Raw genomic sequence first — 24,526 nt, 5'->3', positions numbered from 1 at the left:
AAAAATTTAACCAAAGAGAAAAAATTAACAAAACAAACCTAAAGAGAAGGAATCCTGGGTAACACCGTTCAATCCTAGAAAAGATCCCTGAACTAATGGATTCACACCAAGTCCACTCCCGTTCATGGCCCCTAAATTGGTCCCATTAGGAAGGGCCGCCTTGAGATGGTCGTCATTGGCTACCTGAGATGATGCTAGTTCTTTCCAAACCTGGTGCATGTCTGCTTGTGACATCATACCTGGAGATATACAGACGCAACATGTAAAATCAATGACGGTGACAGACTGAGTGCCATACAAGAAATTACTCAGAACATTTCATGTAATGATAGTTTTATAACAATTACTTAATGTGATAGTAGGTTTTCAAACAATAGCTGTGAAATTGACATATTTCATAACTAGAAGCTATATTAAATATGATACATGTTTATATGCCAATGAAAATTGTGAACATTTTTCCACATTATTATATTACTGTATTATAAAGAACAACAAGAGATTCTAACAGGCCTTTAATTGCTCACCTGGATGAAATCTGTAACTTTTATTTTTATTGCAAGAGGCAAAGATTTTTCCTTGATCTATATACATGTATGTTACTGAGTTATGTGTGTGGTCTCTCATTTGAACAAAACAATTTACTCATGTTCAAATTTAAATCAGATATTGTTAAAGCAATATATTCTGACAAAGTTTGATTAAGATCCAATCAAACTGTAACCTGTATAATGTTAATAGCCAAATAGTGCAGGCAATGGACAACTGATTGATCTTATTAGCCATCCTTTAGCACCACGTGGTCAGGTGAGCTAAAAATAAATGAGTTTATAAATTCATGAAATTATAACAACTACCACACAGACAACCAAGGGGAATAATTCAGGACAAATTCTTGCTGCAGCTGTAGCTTCGACACCTTATATATGAGCCGCGCCACAACAAAACCAACATAATGGGTTTGCATCCGAGCAGTCTGATCAGGATCCAAGCTGTTCGCTTACAAACCCTATTACAAGTAGAGAAACTGATAGCGAACAGCATGGATCCTGATCAGACTGCGAGACTGCGCGGATGCGCAGACTGGTCTGGATCCATGCTGGTGGCAAAGCCATTATGTTGATTTTGTCATGACGCGGCTCATATAATAATGACACCTAAGTTATAAAGAAAAAGTTAAGAGTGAATAGCTTCAGTGGTTAATGATATGAAGTGTTAGATGATAAAATCTCCAACCTTTGCTAATTGGCATTTTAAACATGAAATTGCTCCGAAATGTTTACCATAATAAATTTTATATATTTAAGATATTGTGACATTTCAATAGATTTATGACACTAGCTCCTTAGATTTTCATATAAACGAATGTTCCTTTTTAGCCAGCATTATTTAGCATCAGATCAAAGTTAAAAAGATAAGTTTTTTTTTTCTTAGAATTTTTTTCTTTACATAGACTATGTGCGATGAGATGTTGTCAATCAAATGCAATTCATTGTCTTATATAAATTACAAAAATGCACATCAGATATTTAAAGTCCCATCTGTTACTGTTGTTTTTGTGCAGCACAATCCTTTTGTCTTTATTTGGTTATCTAAACATATCTACACAGCATTAAATATATATCGGAAACTAAGATCTTATATGATGAAATCAGGAAAAAGTAGAGCAACCTCATGGCATAGTTATTGAAGTTGTTAAACTTGCTGTACTCTATAATGTAGTAAACAAGTATACAAGGTTTATCAAATATACAAAATCTATGTAATAGAAAGAGCACCGAAACACGAGGCTATCTGATTTGTACGAGGGGGCGTAGCCCCGAGTATAAATCAGATTGCCGAGTGTTTGGGTGTTCTTTCTCTTTTGTATCATAGTCAAACATAAAAACACGTTCCCTATTGTCACAATTGTAAACCCCGGGAAAAAGTAACCAATGATCGAGCATCTGAATATGATATTTCTGCCGCTTTCCCTTTCTCTGCCGTCACAATATGTAAACCCCAGCAAAAATGAGCCAATCAACGGGCATGATCTGGAGTACGGGTAACTGATACCTGCACTCCAGTTACCGCACTGTGCATGTATATGTATACGATTTAACTCTGACACTTTTTCAACAGAAAGGTCCCCAAACTATGATACAAGTGATTTATGGTTCAAAGGATCTTTCCTAACAAAATAACAACAATAATAATTATGTCACTTATTAAAGCATAACAAACATTTTTTATGGAAACTGCCTGAACATATGTTTCAGAAAAACAAAAACAAACAAGAGATGTCAGCAGGACAGCATGCTCTCTCAGTGCTTGATAGTAAAACAAGAGCTTGGATAATCTAAGTTTAAAAAGGGCCATAATTCTGTCAAAATCCATAGTACAGTAATGGACCTTGGATAGTGACCTCCTACTTTGCTAGCAAATAAGTGTGTGGAATTTCAATCCATTCCCCTCGTAGTTTTGGAAATACAACTTGCATTCAAAAATTTAACCAAAGTGTGATGCCGTTGCTGGGGTGAGTACAATAGCTCTGCCTCTCCCTATTGAATAGGCTGAGCATGAATTTCAAAGGACACATCCTGGAAGCCTACTTTACTGTAGAACCACAACCTTCTATCAACTAGCTAGATGGCTTTCTCACATAAAAGTATCCAAAGTACCTGACAGGTTTCAAAAACCCTCAGAAATGGATGGGTATTTAATTTAACATAGAAATCTATAATACTTAAAATCAACAGCTCTAAATTCAAAACATGACAGGTCTGTTTCACAAACTCATTAAGGAAATGGTCAAATATGTCACAGGGTGAGAAAAATGTGCAGCCTGACCAGGAGTCGAACCTGGGTTCCTTGGAATACAATTCAGCGGCTATACCAACTGAGCTATCCGGGTGCATACACATCTAAATAAATAACTAAATAATGAACAGTTATGGAACATAAAATATAATTTACATTAATATTCTGATGACTTTACATTTAAAAATCATGATCTACATTAATAACTGCTTTGTAAAAAAAATGTAAAAATATATATCAAAACAAAAATGATTATATTTCTAGATAAACTGTAAAGCAAAATATGCCAACTCACTGCCAAAAAACAACAAGATTTAAATCCCCAGATCAAATGGCTGTCAACAAAAGGTAATCAAATTGATCTGGTTTTATGTATCAAATAAAATACATACAATAATATTGGTATATACCCATGTATATCTAAAACCTTGTAACTATAAGTAAATAAACACCATGGTCTTTTTTCACAGTTTGCTTTTGTTCAATAAGTACGAAATAAAAAGCCTTCTGTTAAGCTGACCCTGTGACAGACCTTTGTTTTCACTTCTACATTCTGCCTAATTTATCTGTTGTTATTTTCGTTCTTGTCTAAACAATACAATGTTTATATTCACTTACAAATGTCACAATTTATTTAGGTCAGAGCAAATTTTAAAATAATCTTATTTTGTATGTACAATGTATATGAAAATTTCTTCAACAGACATAAAAGATTATAAAAATTTCATAACTTTATTTTAGATCAAGCTGTGAGGTATAATTAAAAACCTTCCATTCAAAAGCCAGCTATAACAGGAAACAAGGTTTTGAACCTATAATCTATAGTAGGAAAACAAGAGCTTCTTTTCCTTCTATAGCACTCACTCTGAGGGGCCATTTTAGGGGCTGCTTCCCCACAGAAAAATTCTTTAAAACCATGCAGGTTTCCCTACAATTAAATTGACATCAAGATTTTCTTCCCCTTTTACAAAAATACCATATTATTTTCCCCCAAAATTAAGGGAAGGGCATGCTTCCTAAACCTGTGAATAAAACAAGCAATTATCATAGTATTGCAAGCAATCCATAAGTCCCCTACCGGTTAGAACCCCATCAACATTCTGAAGGGCCATTCACTAATGTTTCAAGTTTTCTCTATTTTAAGTAATTTGTTGGAAAAGTTCTTTAAAAGTGATCACAGGAAACAGTTTTTATGAACAGACAGACAGACGGACTGAAGGACACTCTAAAGTTAATATTTGAAACATCCCTGTTACCAAAATATAACATTTTAAAAGCAAAATTCTTAAACAGGAGATAACTCTTGAATTAAAGATGCAATTTCATAAAAAAATTTCAGCTCTTTTTGACTAATCACAAATATTGTTATATTTGCCATGATTTAAGCCTATTTGTTGCCAAGGCAACTGATATTTTTTCAAAATAGGAAGAACAGATAACACATGCATAATCTCAAGACCGCCATCTACCCATATGTCAAGTTTACTAAAAATATTTCCAGTACTTTTTGAGTTATCACTGGATTCAGTTTATGTGTAAAATTTGCCATATTTTCAGTCTATGTGTTGCCATAGCAACCAGAATTTTCAACATAGAAAGAAAAGAAAAAGACGTGCATAATCTCAAAACTGCCATCTACCCATATGTCAAGTTTCATAAAAATATTTCCAGTTCTTTTTGCTTTATCACTGGATCCAGTTTATGTGTAAAATTTGCCATATTTTCAGCCTATTTGTTGCCATAGCAACCAGAATTTTCAATATAGGAAGAAAAGAAAAAGACGTGCATAATCTCAAGACTGCCATCTACCCATATGTCAAGTTGCATAAAAATATTTCCAGTACTTTTTGCGTTATCACTTGATCCAGTTTATTTGTAAATTTTGCCATATTTTCAGCCTATTTGTTGCCATAGCAACCAGAATTTTCAATATAGGAAGAAAAGAAAAAGACGTGCATAATCTCAAGACTGCCATCTACCCATATGTCAAGTTTCATAAAAATATTTCCAGTACTTTTTGCGTTATCACTGGATCCAGTTTATGTGTAAAATTTGCCATATTTTCAGCCTATTTGTTGCCATAGCAACCAGAATTTTCAACATAGGAAGAAAAGAAAAAGACGTGCATAATTTCCATACTGCCATCTATCCATATACCAAGTTTCATAAAAATATTTTCAGTACTTTTCAAGTTATCGCGGGATCCAGTTTTGTGGACGGACGGACTGACGGACTGACAGACGGACGGACAGACGGACTAATAACAACAAACCCTTGAAGATTCATTTCTCTGAATAAATCATAAACTGTCTCAAATGAAGGTTGGAGAAAATAACACAATATTTTTTAAGTGAGTTAAACTAGCAGGACCTTAACCTGCTGGATTTCCTTATTAGACTGGTCCAGCTAACTTTTTTAGAACTGTTCATTATCAATTTTTGGGGTATCAGGATGAAAAATTAATATTAAGCCAATCAACAGTATAATTAATGCCTCAGTTCAGTATGGTTCTATACAAGTTGCAAATGTTTCAACCAACCTTCAACACAAATATCCAGTCTGTTCCTGCATTTTGATTAGCCTCATTATCTACAGTTGAATTTTAGTATTTTCTTCCCTTAAATTAATAATGGTCCATTCCAAATTCCAAGTTGGACTAGTTCATTTCTCAATTTCAGCTAGATCAGGTTTTTAAAAGGTCACTAAATACCCTATATAATTTTTTAGCTCAACATTGCAACAGTACACTATAATTATGAATTGGGAATGTGTTTTTATGTCACATATTCCAGTAAACATGTCAATTTATCATATTTCACAAATTGTTTCCTCATCCAGAAATCAATGTCAAAAAACCCAAAGATTTGCACAAAAAAGCAACATGTTATGACTATATGATCAATAACACTTTTAAGTACTGAAGAATGGCAGTCCAAATGCATTGATACATAATTATATTTATATGGTTTATATCAGGCAGTTTCATCAGCCTAGTTTGTCTGATTATATGATATATTGCTGACTTAATTGTACTATAATGATCGACTTTACAAAGAATTTAATATAAAAGCGCATCTGCCTGCTATCTGAATGAATTTAAAAAAAACGTTCCATGACCTTAACCTTAAAGAAAATAATTAATCTCCCTGCGTATAATGATGCGATTCCATGTAACAAATTAATTTCTAAAATCTAAATATATAAACAAAGGAAATATAAATGCCAGTCTGATGGAGACTTAATAGATTTTTTTTTAAAGTCGCTTGACCTTGACCTTAAAGCAATATCTAAATGAATATATGATGTTATGCCATGGAACAAATTCATTTTTAAATACACACAAAGAAAAACATAAATTGCAAATATGAAAGGTACCCATTAAATAAAAAAAAAAATACAGAAAGAAAAATTAGATTAAAAAAAAAGAAAAAAAGAAAACCGAACAGTTTCATGACCTTGACCTTTTTAGAAAGAAACATCTTACTGGATGTGATGTCATGTAACAAATTCATTTCTAAATACAGCAAATCAATAGGCTGAATGTTACAAAGATTATAGCTTTCTATACAGTATATTATAAAATACAAATCTACTGCCAAAAACATGTTGTTTTTTCTTGTGGAATTAGATAGATAGCTTGCTATCTGTGCCATAATTCTGAATGGTCAGTTACTTCAACATAAAAACAACACTAAAGGACAATAAGGATTTAAGAAACTATTCTCTGATTTTTTAAAAAGGACAAATGCTTTACCATTTAAACAAACAAGAGTGTCAGTTGATTGGTTGGATGCTCCCTGATATATAACCTCAATGGTCTGCTTGTTCAACCAATTTATTTAATGACTTAGACATTGACTTAAAACATTGACTCATTCAATCTGAAACTCCACTGAATAGCAGTTATCCACTGTGAATCCATACCAAAAAAAACAAAAATTTAAGATTAATAATATTAGTCAATTACTATTAGCCCAAATATGTAATGGACTTGCACAGCATTGATTTTGTAATAGTCCATTCAAATATGAGGGGTGTCAATATCAAAATACAAAATGTGAGCTTCTGTGCAGTCTGACTATACTGGTGAGAAAGTCAAATCACTTTCAGTCCCAGCAGAGCAAAGGTTAACAATGGATTATTCACTGAGACTGCAACATGATAAATCTTTTAAATAAACTTTAAAAGTCTCTATATTTGACATTCCTTTAAAGTGTTTATTTATCAAAATAAACCAAAATACAAACATACTCAAGATAATGACCTAGATTTGTTGCCTGTTATATGTGACCTAATAAAATAAGTTTACGATAAAAAAAATCCTTTAAGAGAAACAAAAGAATTGTGAGAAAATAGGTAATTCAAAATTTCTACAGACATCTTTTCTAAAAATGTAAATTCTACATATCAAGTAAAAAACAATTCCTCTTTTTCTTAAAAGGGAAATTTTATCTGTAAGTATCATCATTACATTATATGTTTACTTTATCATGGTTTCCTTGTACAGCCTACCTTACTATTAACTTTTGATCCAAAATATTAAAAGTTCACATTATCAGGGTTGCACTGTTTTGTCTACAATTGAGTGGAAATATTAAGTGCTCATTTTAACATGATGCACTATACTGTCTACAAAACTATTTATTTTTTGTCTGCAAAACATAAAATTTTTGAGCAAAAAAAACTACTAACATTAAAAATTTTGAAAAAAATTAAGAGTTCATTGTATCGAGATTGCACTGTATTCTCTATACTAAAACTGTAAACTTTTGAGTGGAAATACACAGCACTCTAACCCCCAGTACTTGTAATGCATTGTTTATACTTTATGATGTTGTATAAATAAAACTTCAATTACGAATTCTCCCTGCAGGGGAAAACTGAGCTCTTGTAAATAAACAATGTAAACAAATTCCTTGGTAACCAACAACTGTGTAAACAAGGCTTCGTTCTCTTAAAAAACTGGGGTAAACATTACATGGTAGAGACAGTGCTTGCGTTATGGATTGGCATCGATAGAAATAAACAGATCTCGGCTAATAATAAACATTTGTTCACTGATCAATAGTACCAGTATGAAAATCTTTAAACAAGTAAACAACAAACCCTGTGTTATAACAGTCTATAAATATTGGTAAATGTATGAAACATAATTGCTGCAGAAACCTACCACTATAAAAACAAACACTAAGCATCTAAGAAACAATCTATATTAGTCTTTAATACTTTGCAATTTGAAATTAACAGTTTTTTAAACAAACTGCTGTCAGATAAGATGAAAAATAGAGTTAAATATTTCAAGATGGTCAATTAATGCTATAATTCCTCGTGTAACTTTACAATTCCTTTTAAAACAAGAAATGAACTGTACTAAAGTAGATAAAAATTAAAATACAATTTCACCAATGCTATTGAACAAGAAACTCAGGCTTTCAGAAGGTCAATGGTTCTAATCAAAGGTACTAGCTGGTGCCAAGGGACAGTGCAAAGCAGCTAGGATCCTCTTCAACCAATAAAACTTAAAAGTTGCCATCTTATCTGATTGTTACAGTGATGGTAAATAGAAAATGAACAAGACTATAGACTCCTTCCTGGTAAAATCAAAGTACACACATGCCTATACATTGTCATTTTTACAGTTGCAACTATCATTGCCCTTGTCATTGTCAGTAACAGTATGAACCCTGCATCTATTATTTCAATGTCATTAAACTGAACTTTGCATCTATTATTTCATGATATTGTCAGAAACATAGGAACTCTTCATATATTTAACAATATCAAGCTGTTTGCCAGAAACAGAATGAACTCTGCATCAGTATTGAATGTTGTTTTCAGAAACAATTTGAACCTTGCACTTATTTTTAAACTCCATTTGTCAGAAAAAGTATAAACTCTGCATCTTTCATTTAATGATGTTGTCAGAAACAATATGAAAGCTGTATCTATTATTTAACCCTATTGTTGTCAGACTCTGCATCTATCATCTAAATGCTATTTTTCAGATACATTTTGAATTCTAAAGTAGGAAATGGCTTAATAACCAACATTTTTAATAAACAAAATGCAGATAAGACTTTGAAGTTTAATTTAAACAAAAATATCTTTTTCTGTATAACTTGCCAAGCCTATATCATATTATATATGCATCTTAAACTTATTAAATTTGACTAAATTCCCCTTAAAATACATAATTTCGGTGAAAGGTTCACATTAAAATTACACAAATATATAATGTTAACTAGGGTATGAAAAATATTGGTAAATAAACACACTTTATCTCACTACAAATGTCAGAAAAAGCAATCTTCCCAAAAAAATGAAAGAGAAATACTCTATGATGCATTCAAGTATGAAATCATAAAACAGCGCAAAAATATCGACAGAGAAATGAATTGTTTTGTTTGTTTGTGCAGAAAGCATGTCAACCCCTGAGTTTTCATTGCCTGCCCATAAATGTATCATATGTCAATTACTATAAAACAGATAACATCACACTGTTCTACTAACTATGCCCAGGCAAGTGTGTCTAGACACTTTTTAAGTCAAAATCTTTGCCCATAAAATAATACCAAGTATTTTTTTCTGATTTTTTAACATCACTTAATTTTCTTTTTATATTCCGATTTTATATGTCACCTTTGTTTGTTGTTGTTTACGTGGGAAAAGAGAAACACTTTAAGTGAAAAGCTAAAGGTCATAAAAAATGAAAATCAAATGTTCATTTTTTTCTCCTCTGTCAATTTAATGTGTTTGTTATTTTTTTGTTTTTCTTATTGGCACAACTACTAGTTTATTACAAAATATCTCACATACACAAAAGCCTTTTCTCCACAAGGTACTGTAGATCTCTCCACATGCCTGACACTTTTTTCAACCAAACAACACAGCCAAACAAAGCAAGTACCATAGCAGCTATTTGGTTATTTCTTCACATTATTATGACAGTATCACCTTTGACCCTTTGAACTCAACACACAAAACTTTAATTTAGTTGAATGATTTCAATATTGCAACCCTTTTCAGTGTCCAAAATGCTAAAAGAATTCATTTTTTTCCATCTAATAGTGTGCTATTTACAATCTAGTGCGCTATGTGGAAAGATGTGTCAAAATGCTAAAATAATGTATGTATTTATCTTCTAGAGCCATCATTTTCTGTGACACAAATGCTAAAAATACTACATGTATTAAAATTGTTGTGCAGTCCCTATGGCAACCATTCTCTGCAACAAAAAATGCTAAAATACTGCATTAATTTGCCGTGTTGTACAGCCTATATGGCGACCATTTTGCAAAAATACCGCATTTATTTACCTTCTTCTGCAGTGTATGGCAACCATTTTTTTTCTGACCGAATTGCTAAAATACTGCATGCATATGCCCTGTTATGCTGTAAATATGGCGACTATTTCCGGCAACCAAAAATTGCTAAAATACTGCATGTTTTACCTTATTGTGCAGTATATTGCTACCATTTTCTGCAACCAAAAATGCTAAAATATTGCATGTTTTACCTTGTTGTTGTGTATATGGTTGCATGAGACATGCCAACAAGAGCTGCCGTTGTTGTAGCTGTATTTGCTGTATCTGCTGGACGATCTGCTGCTGCTGTAATGCCAACTGCTGCAGTTGTTGCTGCGTCTGCTTGCCATTCGTCTTCTTGTCTTGCACAAGTTGCGACTGCTGCAGTAGATTCAACTGTAACTGCTCGTTCAGCTGCACTAACGCCTGCTCCTGAGCCTTCTGCTGTTGTTGCTGTAATAAATAGTAGACACATTTTAAAATATCGTTATAATTATTATCAACACCATTACTATTACTTTCATCATCATCATTATTAACTTCATCACTATCATCCTTAAACATTATAGTGACTGTTACAATTCTTTTTGTCTATAAACAATCATCATCATCATTATCATCATCATCATCATCATCCTCATTATTATCAATACCATTACTATTGCAGACAATTTCTCATCATCATTATCATAAACAACATCAACTTCATCACTGTCATCATTAAGCATTATAATGATTGTAACAATACTTTTTTCTATAAACAATCATCATCATTATCATCGCCATCATCATTATCAACACCATTACTATAACTATCAATTTCTCATCATTATTATCAGTATCATCATCATTATCATCAACAACATTAATTTCATCACTATCATTATTATAATGATAGTTACAATCCTTTTTTCTATAAACAATCATCATCATCATCATTATCTGTTACTTTTTTCTATAATCATAATCATCATCATCATTATCATCACCTCTTATCGCCATCACCTGTGTTTATTTAAATGAAAAACAGCAACAACAACATCTCTCTTTTCCTCATTGTATATCTTTCGGTCGGAAATGTTTTAAATAATTGTATTTTGCTTCCAATTAAACATCCTTATATCTTTTAAAACTATTCTCGTCACTATAAATTAAGTGACTTTGCCACCTTACATCACATTACGCGTCTTAAAATAGCTCTCCTTTATCTTCTAATCTCTCACTTATCATAATCAACATTTATCCATCAAAAATGTTACATAAAAACAAACACGGAAAAAACATGAAAACAACAAAAACAAGCCAATGACCTATACGTCCTTTCGGACCATTACAGTCGTTTCACGCCTATTTCACAATCAATTATATTTTTTCATACCTTTAAACCCTAACACTTTTATCAGTCAAAACGACAATCAATGCTTTTATACAATAGTCAACTAACAAACATAATTTAAAAGCTTATAAAAAGCTTACCAAATTCATGTCACAATGACCTAGAATCAACAACACATGCCAACTTCCTACTGTAGTATATCAACCTCTTATATTTTTTAGCAAAGATTTTTTTCCTCTATCTTTCTTTCCACCACTTGGCAATTTTCGCTCAATCTCATTGCACAGTTTACTTTGAGATAAAATATTTGTTATAAACATAACAGATAAACAAAGTCTATTGCTTTCAGCTTTGTTTACACAACATATGAATTTCCGTTTACAGTTTGTGATTTTAAGATTTTTCAGAGATCTGTTTGTAAGATATGATTTTACCAAATCAGTTTTATTTTTAGCACATTTTTTCCTCGTTCATGATAAAAACTGATGTGAAAATATGCGATATTAATTTTAATCTCAACTGTTTATTTGTGTGACTTTTGCATACTGATAGTTTTTTAAGTTTTTTAAAAGTCAAACACTTTAATCTGCTTTATTCTTGTAATCTACATAATGGACTGACTTGAAATCAGGACAGTCCATTTTATACTTTGAGAGATTTTGACACCAACATTGCCAAAGATTAAGCTGTTCATTAATTAACAGTTTAATTCCATGCTGGACTGTATGGATGTGTGAACTATTCATGCATTAGATTGAACCACTAAAAAATACCGGAGGATTATTTCTGTGAAGTTTGGTCAAAATCAGCCAAGTAGTTTTTGTTGCTGTTTTTTGTTTTGTTGTTGTTTTTGTGTGTGTGTGGGGGGGATGTTGATGCTATTTGAAGATTGTGTAACTATAGTAAGATGTAGAACAAGGCAATTTTAGTACAGTTCACCATCCCCCAGTGAGCAACTAATGTGTGAATCGATATATCTATCTATATATCTTACCATAAAATTTCTTTTTAACTTAAAGTCACGTTTTCTAACTTGTCGATATTTCATAATTTGCTAATTGCATTTTAATATCTACAATATCAATAATTTACAATAATTACAAAATAATAATAGGTTCGGAATTTACTTTAATATCATACTTTACAACAGATAAATGCTTTTTTTTGTATTTATTGGTAAATAGAAGTTTAAAAGGGGGAAAATAAAATTGTGATTTAGATATCGCGATCTCTTATAGAACCGAAATGATATATCAGCAATTACAGCTGTCGATCATAATGATTTTACGCCCTTGATTGAAAGACCGATCTAAAAATGTTACCATCTTTAGAAAATATAAAACTTTATGGGGGTCTTTTCTTTTCATTGAACTCCAGTAAACAAGTAAGTAACTATTGGAACATATACATAAATAATAAATAAACTTATCATTAACTGTCACTCTATTGCACATAAATAAAGAACAAACAAATTAATCATTTTTTTACACAAGGTCTTAACTTAACGAAATGTATTTCTGTTGACAATGAAAGGTTAAAATATCTGACGAGCCCAAAGTCTTTTTTTTCTTCTCCTTTTATTTCAGTTTATATACTTTTTACTTGAAAATAAAATAAAAAGCACTTTAACATGGATTATTCATAATCCACATAGTAATCTAGAACAAGTCATGACAGTAGTCATTCTCCCAGTTCTACAGTTAAACCTGTTTGAAAAGACCACCTTCATTATGATCATCAGAACTATTTTCGCTTGTTGGGGAATGGACTCTAAACTCGGGTAAATGTTTCTTGCAAGTATGACAAAACAGCAAAATAAACTTTAGATACTTACTAAAAAGTTCAATAAATATGATTTTTATTCTGAGATTGTCTTTTAAAAGGAGTGGTCTTATTAATATTTTTGAATAAATAAATATACCTTAAAATGCTGGAACCAAAATGTTTAAGAAAATAGCCTTTACTACTAAAAGAGCCAGGCCAGTCTGCCTATGTTTTGTGCAGTTTGGCAAAGTTTAACACTCGGCAATAATAGCTCTAAGCTCATATGATTTAATATTACTTAGCTTCTTTTTTTTACACAATTCAATCTCTTTATACCTAGCTATAACAGATAAAAACATGATAAACAAAATCCAAGAAATAGAGGATATTGAATGAGTGTAAGTTCAATACTGAATTTATTGCACGAGTTGAATGAAATTATATTATGCGAGCCTCTGGCGAGCATAATATTATTTTATTCAACGAGTGCAATAAATTCAGTAATGAACTTACACGAATTTAATATTCTATTTATCACATGCCCAAAATAAAGACCGTTTAAAGTGAAGTAAGAGTCATTTTTCATTGACGCGCCTATAATATAACGCTATCATTTAGCGCGTCTTTATAACGCTAACGACACTATGTTTGTATAACGCTAATGACGTCACGTCAAAATATATGCACGGCCGTGCAATACCATTTTTACGGAGTCGCAAAATCTGCACGGGTGTGTGATAAATAATAAAAACACATCACCTTGGTGTACATAGATTTCTATCAATATTATTCAACTTTTATGAACCTTAGCCTGCTCCTGGCAACTGAATATACCTATACAACCAGTGCAGACCAAGATCAGCTGGTAGCGGGAACAAACCCAACCTGCTTAATATGATAATTCGTCTCCACCATTATTCTAAGTGGAGATAAGTTTAACTGTCTAGCAGGTTACTTTAATGTAATTTTAACTTTACCAATAAGATATGGGGAGAAGTTGTGGTAAAGAAGATAAGGGGAGAAGTTGTAGTAATTAAGTTGCTCTCTAAAATACTGTAATTTTAACACTACCAACAATATTATGTGAAGATATTGTAGTAAATTTGCTTACAAGCATAAAACAAGCCCAGACTACCTATTGTAATGTTTTCTCCACCAACAATATGAGTACAGAAGTTATGGTCAAGTTGTTTTCTATCTGGGAACAAGTCCATTCCTGAACTCAGGTAAATAATATTCTTAGTCCTGCTACTGAACTTAAACTTTCTTTTCATAAGTTTTGCAAACTATTAAATAGGAATAGTAGTGCATATTCATTTAAAGCTGCACGCATTTAGATGAGCCAACATATATAAAGAAAATCAAACTTGATAAAAATTTCTAAAGATTTTAAGAAAAGTAACCAAATTCAAGATGAAATTCTTGACTGACTACAGTATTTATCACCACATATTTCTACTAAGTGTGAGAATAGCAGTAAGGATTATTTTTCCTTATTTTAACCTCTCTTCTAGTAATTTACATGGATTGTAAGTACACTTTGCAATGTGAAGTTCACTTCAAAACATTTTACTTTTTAACACATTTTCATTTTTTTTCTCTCAAAAATTAGAATGAACCTGGCTGGCATGCTGCTTTAAAGTCCAGATCTCATGCTCTGTATTCATTCATAGATTTATTTATTATATTACAATACTAATATTTATATTGATTACCAAACTATTTCTTGGAATGCCACTAATATGTTTAATATAAAGGTAAAAGCTACCTGTTCACAAGTTCAGTAAAGTTCAATGGCATAATTCACACATGTTCTGGTCAACCCAGCATTCATGGCACAATTATATTAACAGAAAATATGATACATATAGTCAAACAAGAAAGAAAAGGGAAAATATAGGCAAATAAAATTACTTCAATTACTGAGAAAATTTCAAAGAAAGTAATTGTCAATTATTTCAATAGAAATTGTAGAGTTTCCTCATTTTACATGGTAGCTTTAGAATTGATGTAGAACATGAACTTGTTTACCACTTGACTTTATTTAAGAGCAACACATAATTTTTTTATGTAACAAGGAAAAAATTTTCATCTCAAATATTTGAAGGTGTTTTTTTAATTCTATGAGGTAAATTAGCAAGCTTTATGTCCTTATTTAAGTAAATATCAAACCTATGAGGCAAATGGCTGACCTCTTGGTTTTAATATAATAATCTTTGAGGTAAATGGGTTATATCTTGGTTCTTATCTTTATTTCTAAAATCTAAAATCTATGAGGCACATGGCTGACCTCTTGGTTTTTATATAATAATCTTTGAGGTAAATGGGTTACATCTTGGTTCTTATCTTATTTCTAAGATCTAAAATCTATAAGGCAAAAGTAGGTAATCTTTTTGTTCTTATTTAATTTATAAGCTCTAAAATCTATGAGACAAAATGGCTGACTAATTTTTTTTGTTCTTACCCGGTATTTATTTTCTAAGAACTAAAATCTATGAGGAAAATGGGTGAGTTCTTTTAGAATTTCTATGACCTAAAATCTATGAGGCAAACTGGTTTATGATCTTTTTTATTTTTTATTTTAAGCTATTAAACCTATATAAGGCAAATAAAAGACCTCTTTCATTTAATCTATAAATACATTTCATTGTTATCTCCTACATAGGATGTAAACATTACAGAAACCACTGTAAAGTGATTCAAATTCAAAACAGAAATATTTTTCCCGTGAGATGAATTATTAAAAAGAATAATAATATACATTAAATTAGTCATCTCTTTAAGCAATTAGCGAAGACAAAATATTTTGAGGACTGTGTTTAGAGAGATATCCGTGTAAGTGACAAATGATGAACAAGTGATTGCCCGTATCATTTTAGTTAAAAAAGGTGACAAATTATCGCCGTTGGCTGTAGGACGAATATATATGTCATCGTTAGATAATTTCTTTATTACTTCCACGATATCTTCAGATTTACCTCATGTCACACCTGACAAAACCGACTGATCTTTATTTTTACTTTCCCTTTAAAGCCTTTCTTACCTTTTTAGTTTTTTACTTTAATAAATAACTTTCCACCTACACCACTTAAGATATGAAATTATTAATGAGTGATTGTGGTTGAATATTTTGTCAAAAGTTGAATAGGTATATAAAACAATTTCAATGCTCTGAAAGCTAGAATATAAAGCTAAGATTTCAGATCACTCCCACAATGAAACTCTTTTACTGGTTAGCATCAAAACTCAAAAGAAGTATTTCAATAAGTAAACAATCTGAATCCTGAATTCGTTTCTAGTTTCCATTGCTTTAAAGATCAAAATTCTTAAGTAACAGTATATTAATCAATAACCAATCAGAATCCTAGATTCATTTCTTGGATTGGTTAATTTCAAAACTCTTAATACTATATAAACCAATAACCAATCAGAATCCTGGATTCATTTCTCCCATTGGTTAATTTTAAAACTCTTACATAGTATAGATTTTCAGTAACCAATCAGAATCTTCAAATTGCAAACACAGAAATATGACAGGACCAATTTGTAATAGGCTCAAACCATTTCATTTCAACTTCATGATATCCAGTACATGTATGATGTACCAGAGAGAAGTTCTTGCCACTATGAATCAATTGAGTATCTTTACTCATGCCCATTGTAATAAGCTCTGATCAAATTATGTCTGTTTTTTCCAATGACTTGCATTTAACCCTATGTTTTCTTAAAAACTTTTTTTAGCTCTTGGAAGTAGCTTCTGCACTTTTGGCGAAAATGACCAGTCCTGCCTATGCATTTCCCCAGTATCAGTTCAAATAATGGTTTTATACTAATTTAAAATTATGTAATTGAACTATTTTATATGTTGTTATGTATGGATGAGACTTCAATTAAGATTATTTTTATTATTATATGATGTTATGCACATAATTATCATATGAAAGTGAATGTCTTAATAGGTTTGCTAACTTATCCCACATTTTTCTATTTTACCAAAAATAACCATGCTAAAATTTACCAAGTTGTCATTACCAGTTACCAAAGACACCAGTACTGGTTAAGTTGCAATAACTTTACTCGTAATCAAGCTTAAATTTAAATATGCTTTCACCAAAAAAGGTGTAACAAAATCACTGTAAAAAATGATATATTTATATTGAGTTACTTGACAGGAAATGGAGTAGACTTTTTATGAAAACGAAGGAAGCATCAGTTATGGCTGAGTGCACCAAACCCTTGTTTGTTTACTTTATCTTTTTTCACAACATCCTAAAATCTCTGAATATAATTATCCTACACAAAAAACATAACACAATATCCCTCTTGAATACATAACAAAGGCTTACTCTCATTATGTTTTTTACCTTCACCTTCATTTAATGGCCTGTTTATTGTTGTTATTTTTTTCTTATATTTCAAACAATTTACAGATCATTGCCCTTCTCGCATTAAATATCCTAAATAAACTTGTGCATCTTTCAATCTAGGCAACATCATTCATCAATAGAGAAAATTTCATAATAAGTATTGACTGAATAGCAAACAGTGCAGACCACAATCACTGTGGTCTGCACTGGTGGCATGGAAAGAATCTGTTGCCATCAGCTGGGGAAGGGCCAAATCAGAAATATTGTGATGAAATTTATTTTTTATAATATTAAGATAAGAATGTAAAGAGGTTTTGCAGTAACTTAAAGAAAATAATGGTCTACATATTTTTGCTATTCAGACATGTACATTTTTTTGAAAATTTCCCTAAAAATGATGAATGATTTTGTCCAGATTGAACGATGGAGGAGTCAATTTTCCGATATTAAGAATGGTAAGTTTAACGTACCATAACAGCGGACTGCTGTGCCTGTAAAAGCTGCTGAAGATGAGGTGGGGCCGCAGCTCCCTGTTGTGCCATCAATATCTGTTGTAACTGCTGAGGGGCAAGTCCATGTTGTGCTGCTAACATCAGTAATGTCTGGTGCTGACTTGAACCTACACCAAGGTCAAGGTCAGGAGATCTCCCATCAGATGACCTTGACTTTTGTCGTGTCCCTGTTGACCGAGTTTCTTCCTGAGGTGATGCCATTCCCTGTAATAATAAAATATTGCCATATATTCTTCTGACTTTAAATTCATATCAAATATCATGTGGCGTACCTGCACTATTCCCGTTATTTTATTTTTTAATAATGTTTCAATATAATGCTAGAGACAATATGCTGTGTTTTTGGCTCGACTTAAAGAAGAAAAGTGTGAGGTGTTATACTCACCCTATATTGGCATGGGCGTTGCCATCAAGCATTGGTTAAGTTTTTGTGTGTAAGCTGGTATCTCCATAACTACTGAAGGAAATGTGTTGAACCTTCACACACTTGTTCACTGTGATTATCATACACGATGGTCACAGGGCCCCTAACTGTTGAGTTACATTTTAACAGAGTTATGCCCCTTTCCTTACTGTCAAGCACTGAGAATAGTCAAGTGTGCTGCCTTACAGACTTGTTAACCCATTGCTTCATGAGCATTTTGTGAAAAATGGCTGTTTTCATTGAAAAGTCTCCCGTTACAAGTTCAAATTGCTATAATACTATAAAAACTGCTTCAACACTAATCAAACTTGGCACAAATGTTGACTGGACCATTGCCCTTGCAACAACATGCTCAGGCTTAAATTTTCTGTTACCATGGCAACGAGGGGACATCTCAAAATTGCCAAAAATCACTATTTTGCGTTGATTTTTTCCATCAAAATTGATTTCAAAGTGCTGCAACTTCTCAATGGATTGAGATAGAGTCAAATGCTTTTCAGCGTTGCTTACACGTTACCTTATGATCAATCTGGGGTCATTTACAGCCTCTCACAAGCCCAAAATTTTCTTGGCGATGAGGGGGACTCCGCCCCCCTTCAAACCCCCCAAACAGAAGGGGGCACATCCCCCTTCTGGCAACCCCCTGATGTATCTTTTGGTTGGGGGGCCGCGCCGAAAAAGAGGTCACTTTTTTTTAACAACATTTCTCAAACAAAACCAAGTGTTTGGGGCCTAAATAAAGGCATTTTTTCATCATTTGAGACAACAAAAAAGGGGGGGGGGTGAAAAAGGCGTTAAAAGGCGTGTATATGAAGTAATGGGTTAACTTTTGTTATATAGCAACTCATATTGTAACTCATTCACCAAATAACAGCTATTGTACTGTACCAAACCATGCAAACTCAGCCAGTCAACATTAAGCAATACAGTTTAATTATTGGCAGATACTAATTAAGAATAGTAACTTCAAAAACTTAATAAAGATATTATTTGTGGGCGTTTAATCTTCATACTTAACCATTTCTAATGTAATATCACTTCTATATATAGGATTTAAGATAATTTTGTTGCAATGAAAAAAGTAATATCAAAACTTTTCAAATTATGAGGTTTCTTATGTCTAGTAATTTACAACTCTTCATTCTACATCCATATAGTCTGGCCACAAATATTCTTCTATTGGTTGCCGAATATTTATATCTTAATACCTGGGAAAGTACCTCAACATGACATTTCAGGCACGAAGGGCACCATAGTAGAACCAATGATGACCTGTAAGCTGTCTGGTGGAATTAAAAGTTCAAACCCACAGAGGAGTTAGTGATCATATTACAGCATAACAAGAGCTGTCGGTAGGACAGCAACGCTCGACTATTCTTAGTGCTTGATAGAAAAAAAAAAATGCTTGATACAGTAACCTCCTCCTGTTTTCAGGTTGGGGTCATGATGGTGAACAAGTGTGCAAAGTTTCAAAGCCATATGTCAATGGACTTTGAAAATATTTGAACTATTACAAAAACTTTAACGTAAATTCTAAGTCGAAAAAGGGGCATAATTCTGTCAAAATGCTTGATAGAGTTACCTCCTCCTGTCTACAGGTTGGGGTCATGATGGTGAACAAGTGTGCAAAGTTTCAAAGCCATATGTCTATGGACTTTGAAAATATTTGAACTATTACAAAAACTTTAACGTAAATTCTAAGTCGAAAAAGGGGCATAATTCTGTCAAAATGCTTGATAGAGTTACCTCCTCCTGTCTACAGGTTGGGGTCATGATGGTGAACAAGTGTGCAAAGTTTCAAAGCCATATGTCAATGGACTTTGAAAATATTTGAACTATTACAAAAACTTTAACATAAGTGGTTACGCCGACGCTCGGGTGACTGCAATAGCTCTACTTATTCTTATCGAATAGTCGAGCTAAAAATGTTTCTAGTTACCTGAGAAAGATGTTCTGTATCGCCATTGGTCATTCCGACTGGTGAATTCACATGACTGGTTCCTGCCTCGCTGGTTCCCTCATCCTTGGGCTGTTTCCCCTCAGCACTTAAATTCATAGCACCTTCCTCCTCAGCTGCCATCATGACATCATACTGCAAGTAAAACAATAACAATGTATATATCAAGGCATATGTACAGACACTACGACCCTTGTGCAATAATTTTTCTGTGGTTGGGTTTCTAAAGATGCACAGACTCTGTAAAGGTGTTGTGGCTACATTGTAGCATATTTCTCAACAAAAAATATGGTATGCCCCATAAGCCGAGCTTTTTGAAGTTTTTCTTGTCCTCTTTCTTATCACATTGTAGTAAATTCTTAATTCTGATTGTCTTAAGGCAGGCAGATTTTGTTGTCCAATGTCTTATTACCTAGTATAAATTTTTCATTGTGATTGTCTTAAGGCAGGCAGATTTTGTTGTCCACTATCTTATTACATAGTATAAATTTTTCATCGTGACTGTCTTAAGGCAGGCAGATTTTGTTGTCCACTGTCTTATTACATAGTATAAATTCTTCATCGTGATTGTCTTAAGGCAGGCAGTGTTCAAGTAGAAATCATCAAATCTTGTTGTTAGTAAAATGTTGGCATCCAAGAACAACAACAATTATATCGATTATAATAAAGTTGACATCAATACAATGTACTCAAAATAGTTGCTCAGTAATTGTTATAATATTTTTTCTGCCGCCACTTATAAATTCGAAGATATTTTCATTAATTTTACACATAATTTTGAACATTTTTGTCCAGCTGGATATTTAAATAAACTGGAGATCTGACCTGTTATTAATTAGATAAAATTAAACAACCAAACTTGGGACTTTTTGTGCATTAAAGTGCAATTAACACACCTAAATTATTTTCTGTTGTGTATCAAATAATAAGAACATGTGACACCAATGAAATTACCATAATTTAACAATATTATATTGATTTGGAAAAACTATTGCTAAAGCTGTGATGAAAACAAATAATAATGAAATACAGATAAACATCTGATGCCGTGGCCTACTAAACTTTCCTATTTGAGTTTCTATGTCAAATAAACTTTAATGGCATAGATGATGGCTACAGTATTAAGGACAGCTAAACTCCCTTCCGCAGTGCACGTGAACGTACTGTACTTACTGACCTTTCACCAACCATGACCTTCATCTTGTACCATGTACATTTGTATATCATAAGCACTTAGTCTCATGATGGTGATTATTTGTGCCAACAAAGTTACTTAAAATCTTCCATAAAGTCAAAAAGTTATGGAGAATATATAACCTTGACCTTATGGTTAGCAACCTGGATGTAACTTGAGGGTATCAGCTCTGCAGATTGTATCATGATGGTCGTGATTTGTGTCAAGTAATTTTAAAAACTTTGAATTGTCAATAAGTTATAGAGCTAACATGAAAAATAGATGTTTTAACATTAGACCTTTGAGCGTGACCCTGACCTGATAAAATTTACATTTTACAGCCCAAAACATAAATTGAACTTTTACTTCAACATATAAATTAGTAACTTTTACAGCTGAATACATAAATTACAAACTTTTATGGTCCAATACATAAATTACAAACTTTTAAAGCCCAATACATAAAATAACATTTTTTTAAAGTCCAGTACACAAATCATGTACTTGTTCAGTCTTTAAGTTTGTATGTTACAGCTAATACAGAAATAAACTTTTACAGCCCAATACATATATGACAAACTTTAACAGCCCAATACAAACTTTTACAGCCCAATACATTCATTATTACAATCTTTTACAAACAAGAAACTAAGCTTAACCTTACAAATCACTGACAATAAAATCAGTATATTAATGGCTCTAACCTAAATTTCTATAAATAGTACTTCTCAGAAACAACTGGATTATAGACAGCTGCTGACAGTACATGTATTGTGCAATCCATGATGAAAACAAAAACAATTTGCCCTTTCAATAAAGTGTGCAACATTGATTAACAGATTATTTCACACTAAACTCTTTATCCCAGCACTGCTCAAAGAGCTCTAATTTCCCTTACAACAATATATGCATATGAAAGAAATACATATATATATGTTAAAGAATATAGTATTATGCATGCGTCTATCTATGAATTATGAACGAGATAATTATAATGACAGCATGGCCCTATGGGTTCTCAGTGAAATCTATGAATTTGTTAATACTTCCACTCTTAGGAGACCCATATGTAATTAAATGTTTATCTTTTAAAATAACAAACATGTATCAGTAAATTTCTGCTATAAACCTCAGATATATATCAGTATAGCCCAATTCACTGATATCAGTAGAGTCCTCCTATTAACCTCAGATATATATCAGTATAGCCCAATGCACTGATATCAGTAAAGTTTCCCTACAAAACTTCAAATATATATCAGTATAGCCCAATGCACTGATATCAGTAAAGTTCTTCCTATAAATCTCAGATATAAATCATTATAGCCCAATTCACAGATATCAGTAAAGTTCTTCTATAAACCTCAGATATATATCAGTATAGCCCAATTTACTGATATCAGTAAAGTTCTTCTATAAACCTTAGATATATATCAGTATAGCCCAATTTACTGATATCAGTAAAGTCCTTTTATAAACCTTAGATATATATCAGTATAGCCCAATTCACTGATATCAGTAAAGTTCTTCTATAAACCTCAGCTATATATCAGTATAGCCAAATGCACTGATATCAGTAAAGTCCACCTATAAACCTTAGATGTATATATCAGTATAGCCCAATTCACTGATATCAGTAAAGTTCTTCTATAAACCTTAGTTATATATCAGTTTAGCCCAATTTACGGATATCCGTAAAGTTCTTCTATAAACCTCAGATATAATAGTAAAGCCCAATGCACTGATATCAGTAAAGTCCTCCTATGAACCTCAGATATATATCAGTATGGACGAAATCACTGATATCAGTAAGATTCTTTTGAAGATATTACACTTCCTTTAAAATATTTGAAACAATCAGGGGGCTATCAGCAAAACAGCCAAATAATTAACTAATATACATGTACATATATTTGATATATTATAACTTTCAAACTTATTTGTTTATTTTGGTTTTTTACATCACATCAACACAGTACAGGTCATATCGCGATGTTCCAGCTTTACTGGTGGAGGAAGACCTCAGATGCCCTTCCGTGCATTATTTCAGGCACGAACGGGCACCTGAGTAGAACCACCGAAGTTCTGAAAGCTAGCTGGATAGCTTCCTCACATGAAAGAATCGAATCCAGAGTCCCTGTCGGGATTTGAACCCACAGCGGTGAGGGCAAGTGGTTTGAAGTCAATGACCTTAACCACTCGGCCATGAACGCCCCGCCCCCTACTTAAAAATAACGAAGTAAAGTGATATAAACCCTCTTGACTATGAAAAAGCTAGCTTTATGATACTTGGAAACCTCACAGTACATAAAAATAAATGATGCAACATTGAAACATGTTTATTTTCCCCCAAGGAAATATTTTTTGTTTGACGAAAATATGATATCAAGCGAAAATATGATATCAAGCGGGTCTATATTTAAAAGAAATATTATCAATATCAACTAAAGAGCATTAAAATAATTGTCATTGAAATCAATCTTGCCTTAAAATAGATAAATTTCAGCATGACGACACATATTACTTTTTCTGACACAAATTATTTTCAAAAACTAGTATTAGGTATCAATTACTTTAAAAAGAGCACCTGCCATCACAATCTCGTTCAACCGTTGCCATCAAATGATGTAACAACCCAGAGTGCGTAACTTGCCAATAACTATTCTTGAGGTTAAAAAACCATAACATTTTCTTTAAAATTTTGAATTCAATTGAAGTTGGATTTTCATAATAACTTCTTCGTTATTTTATTTACATTATTTTCACTTTTAGTTCAAATTAGTTACCTCAGGCTCTAATTAAAACCCCCCAATCCTCTTTACACAAGTATGGGCAATAAATCAATGTTTTTATTGGTTTGAAAGCGATATAAGTTAATAAAAAGTCTTC

General features: G+C 32.2%; 1 protein-coding gene across 3 annotated transcripts in view; it reads right to left on the bottom strand.

The window, feature by feature from the left end:
• Positions 1-24,526, bottom strand: part of LOC132742376 (forkhead box protein P1-like) — a 77,591-nt gene that overhangs the window by 23,154 nt on the left and 29,911 nt on the right. For all 3 annotated transcript variants that reach the window (XM_060730760.1, XM_060730759.1, XM_060730758.1), the window contains exons 2-5: positions 20,446-20,598; positions 18,041-18,286; positions 10,316-10,556; positions 39-239 (exon numbers count right to left, since the gene is read on the bottom strand). In XM_060730760.1, the coding sequence (XP_060586743.1) occupies positions 39-239; positions 10,316-10,556; positions 18,041-18,286; positions 20,446-20,589 (832 nt within the window). In that variant the 5' untranslated portion in view covers positions 20,590-20,598. The remainder of the gene's footprint in view (positions 1-38; positions 240-10,315; positions 10,557-18,040; positions 18,287-20,445; positions 20,599-24,526) is intronic.

Source organism: Ruditapes philippinarum, unplaced genomic scaffold, assembly GCF_026571515.1.
Source record: "Ruditapes philippinarum isolate M1 unplaced genomic scaffold, ASM2657151v2 ctg1363_1_1_1_1, whole genome shotgun sequence".
Classification (NCBI taxonomy): domain Eukaryota; kingdom Metazoa; phylum Mollusca; class Bivalvia; order Venerida; family Veneridae; genus Ruditapes; species Ruditapes philippinarum.
This window is presented reverse-complemented; position numbering and strand designations above follow the sequence as displayed.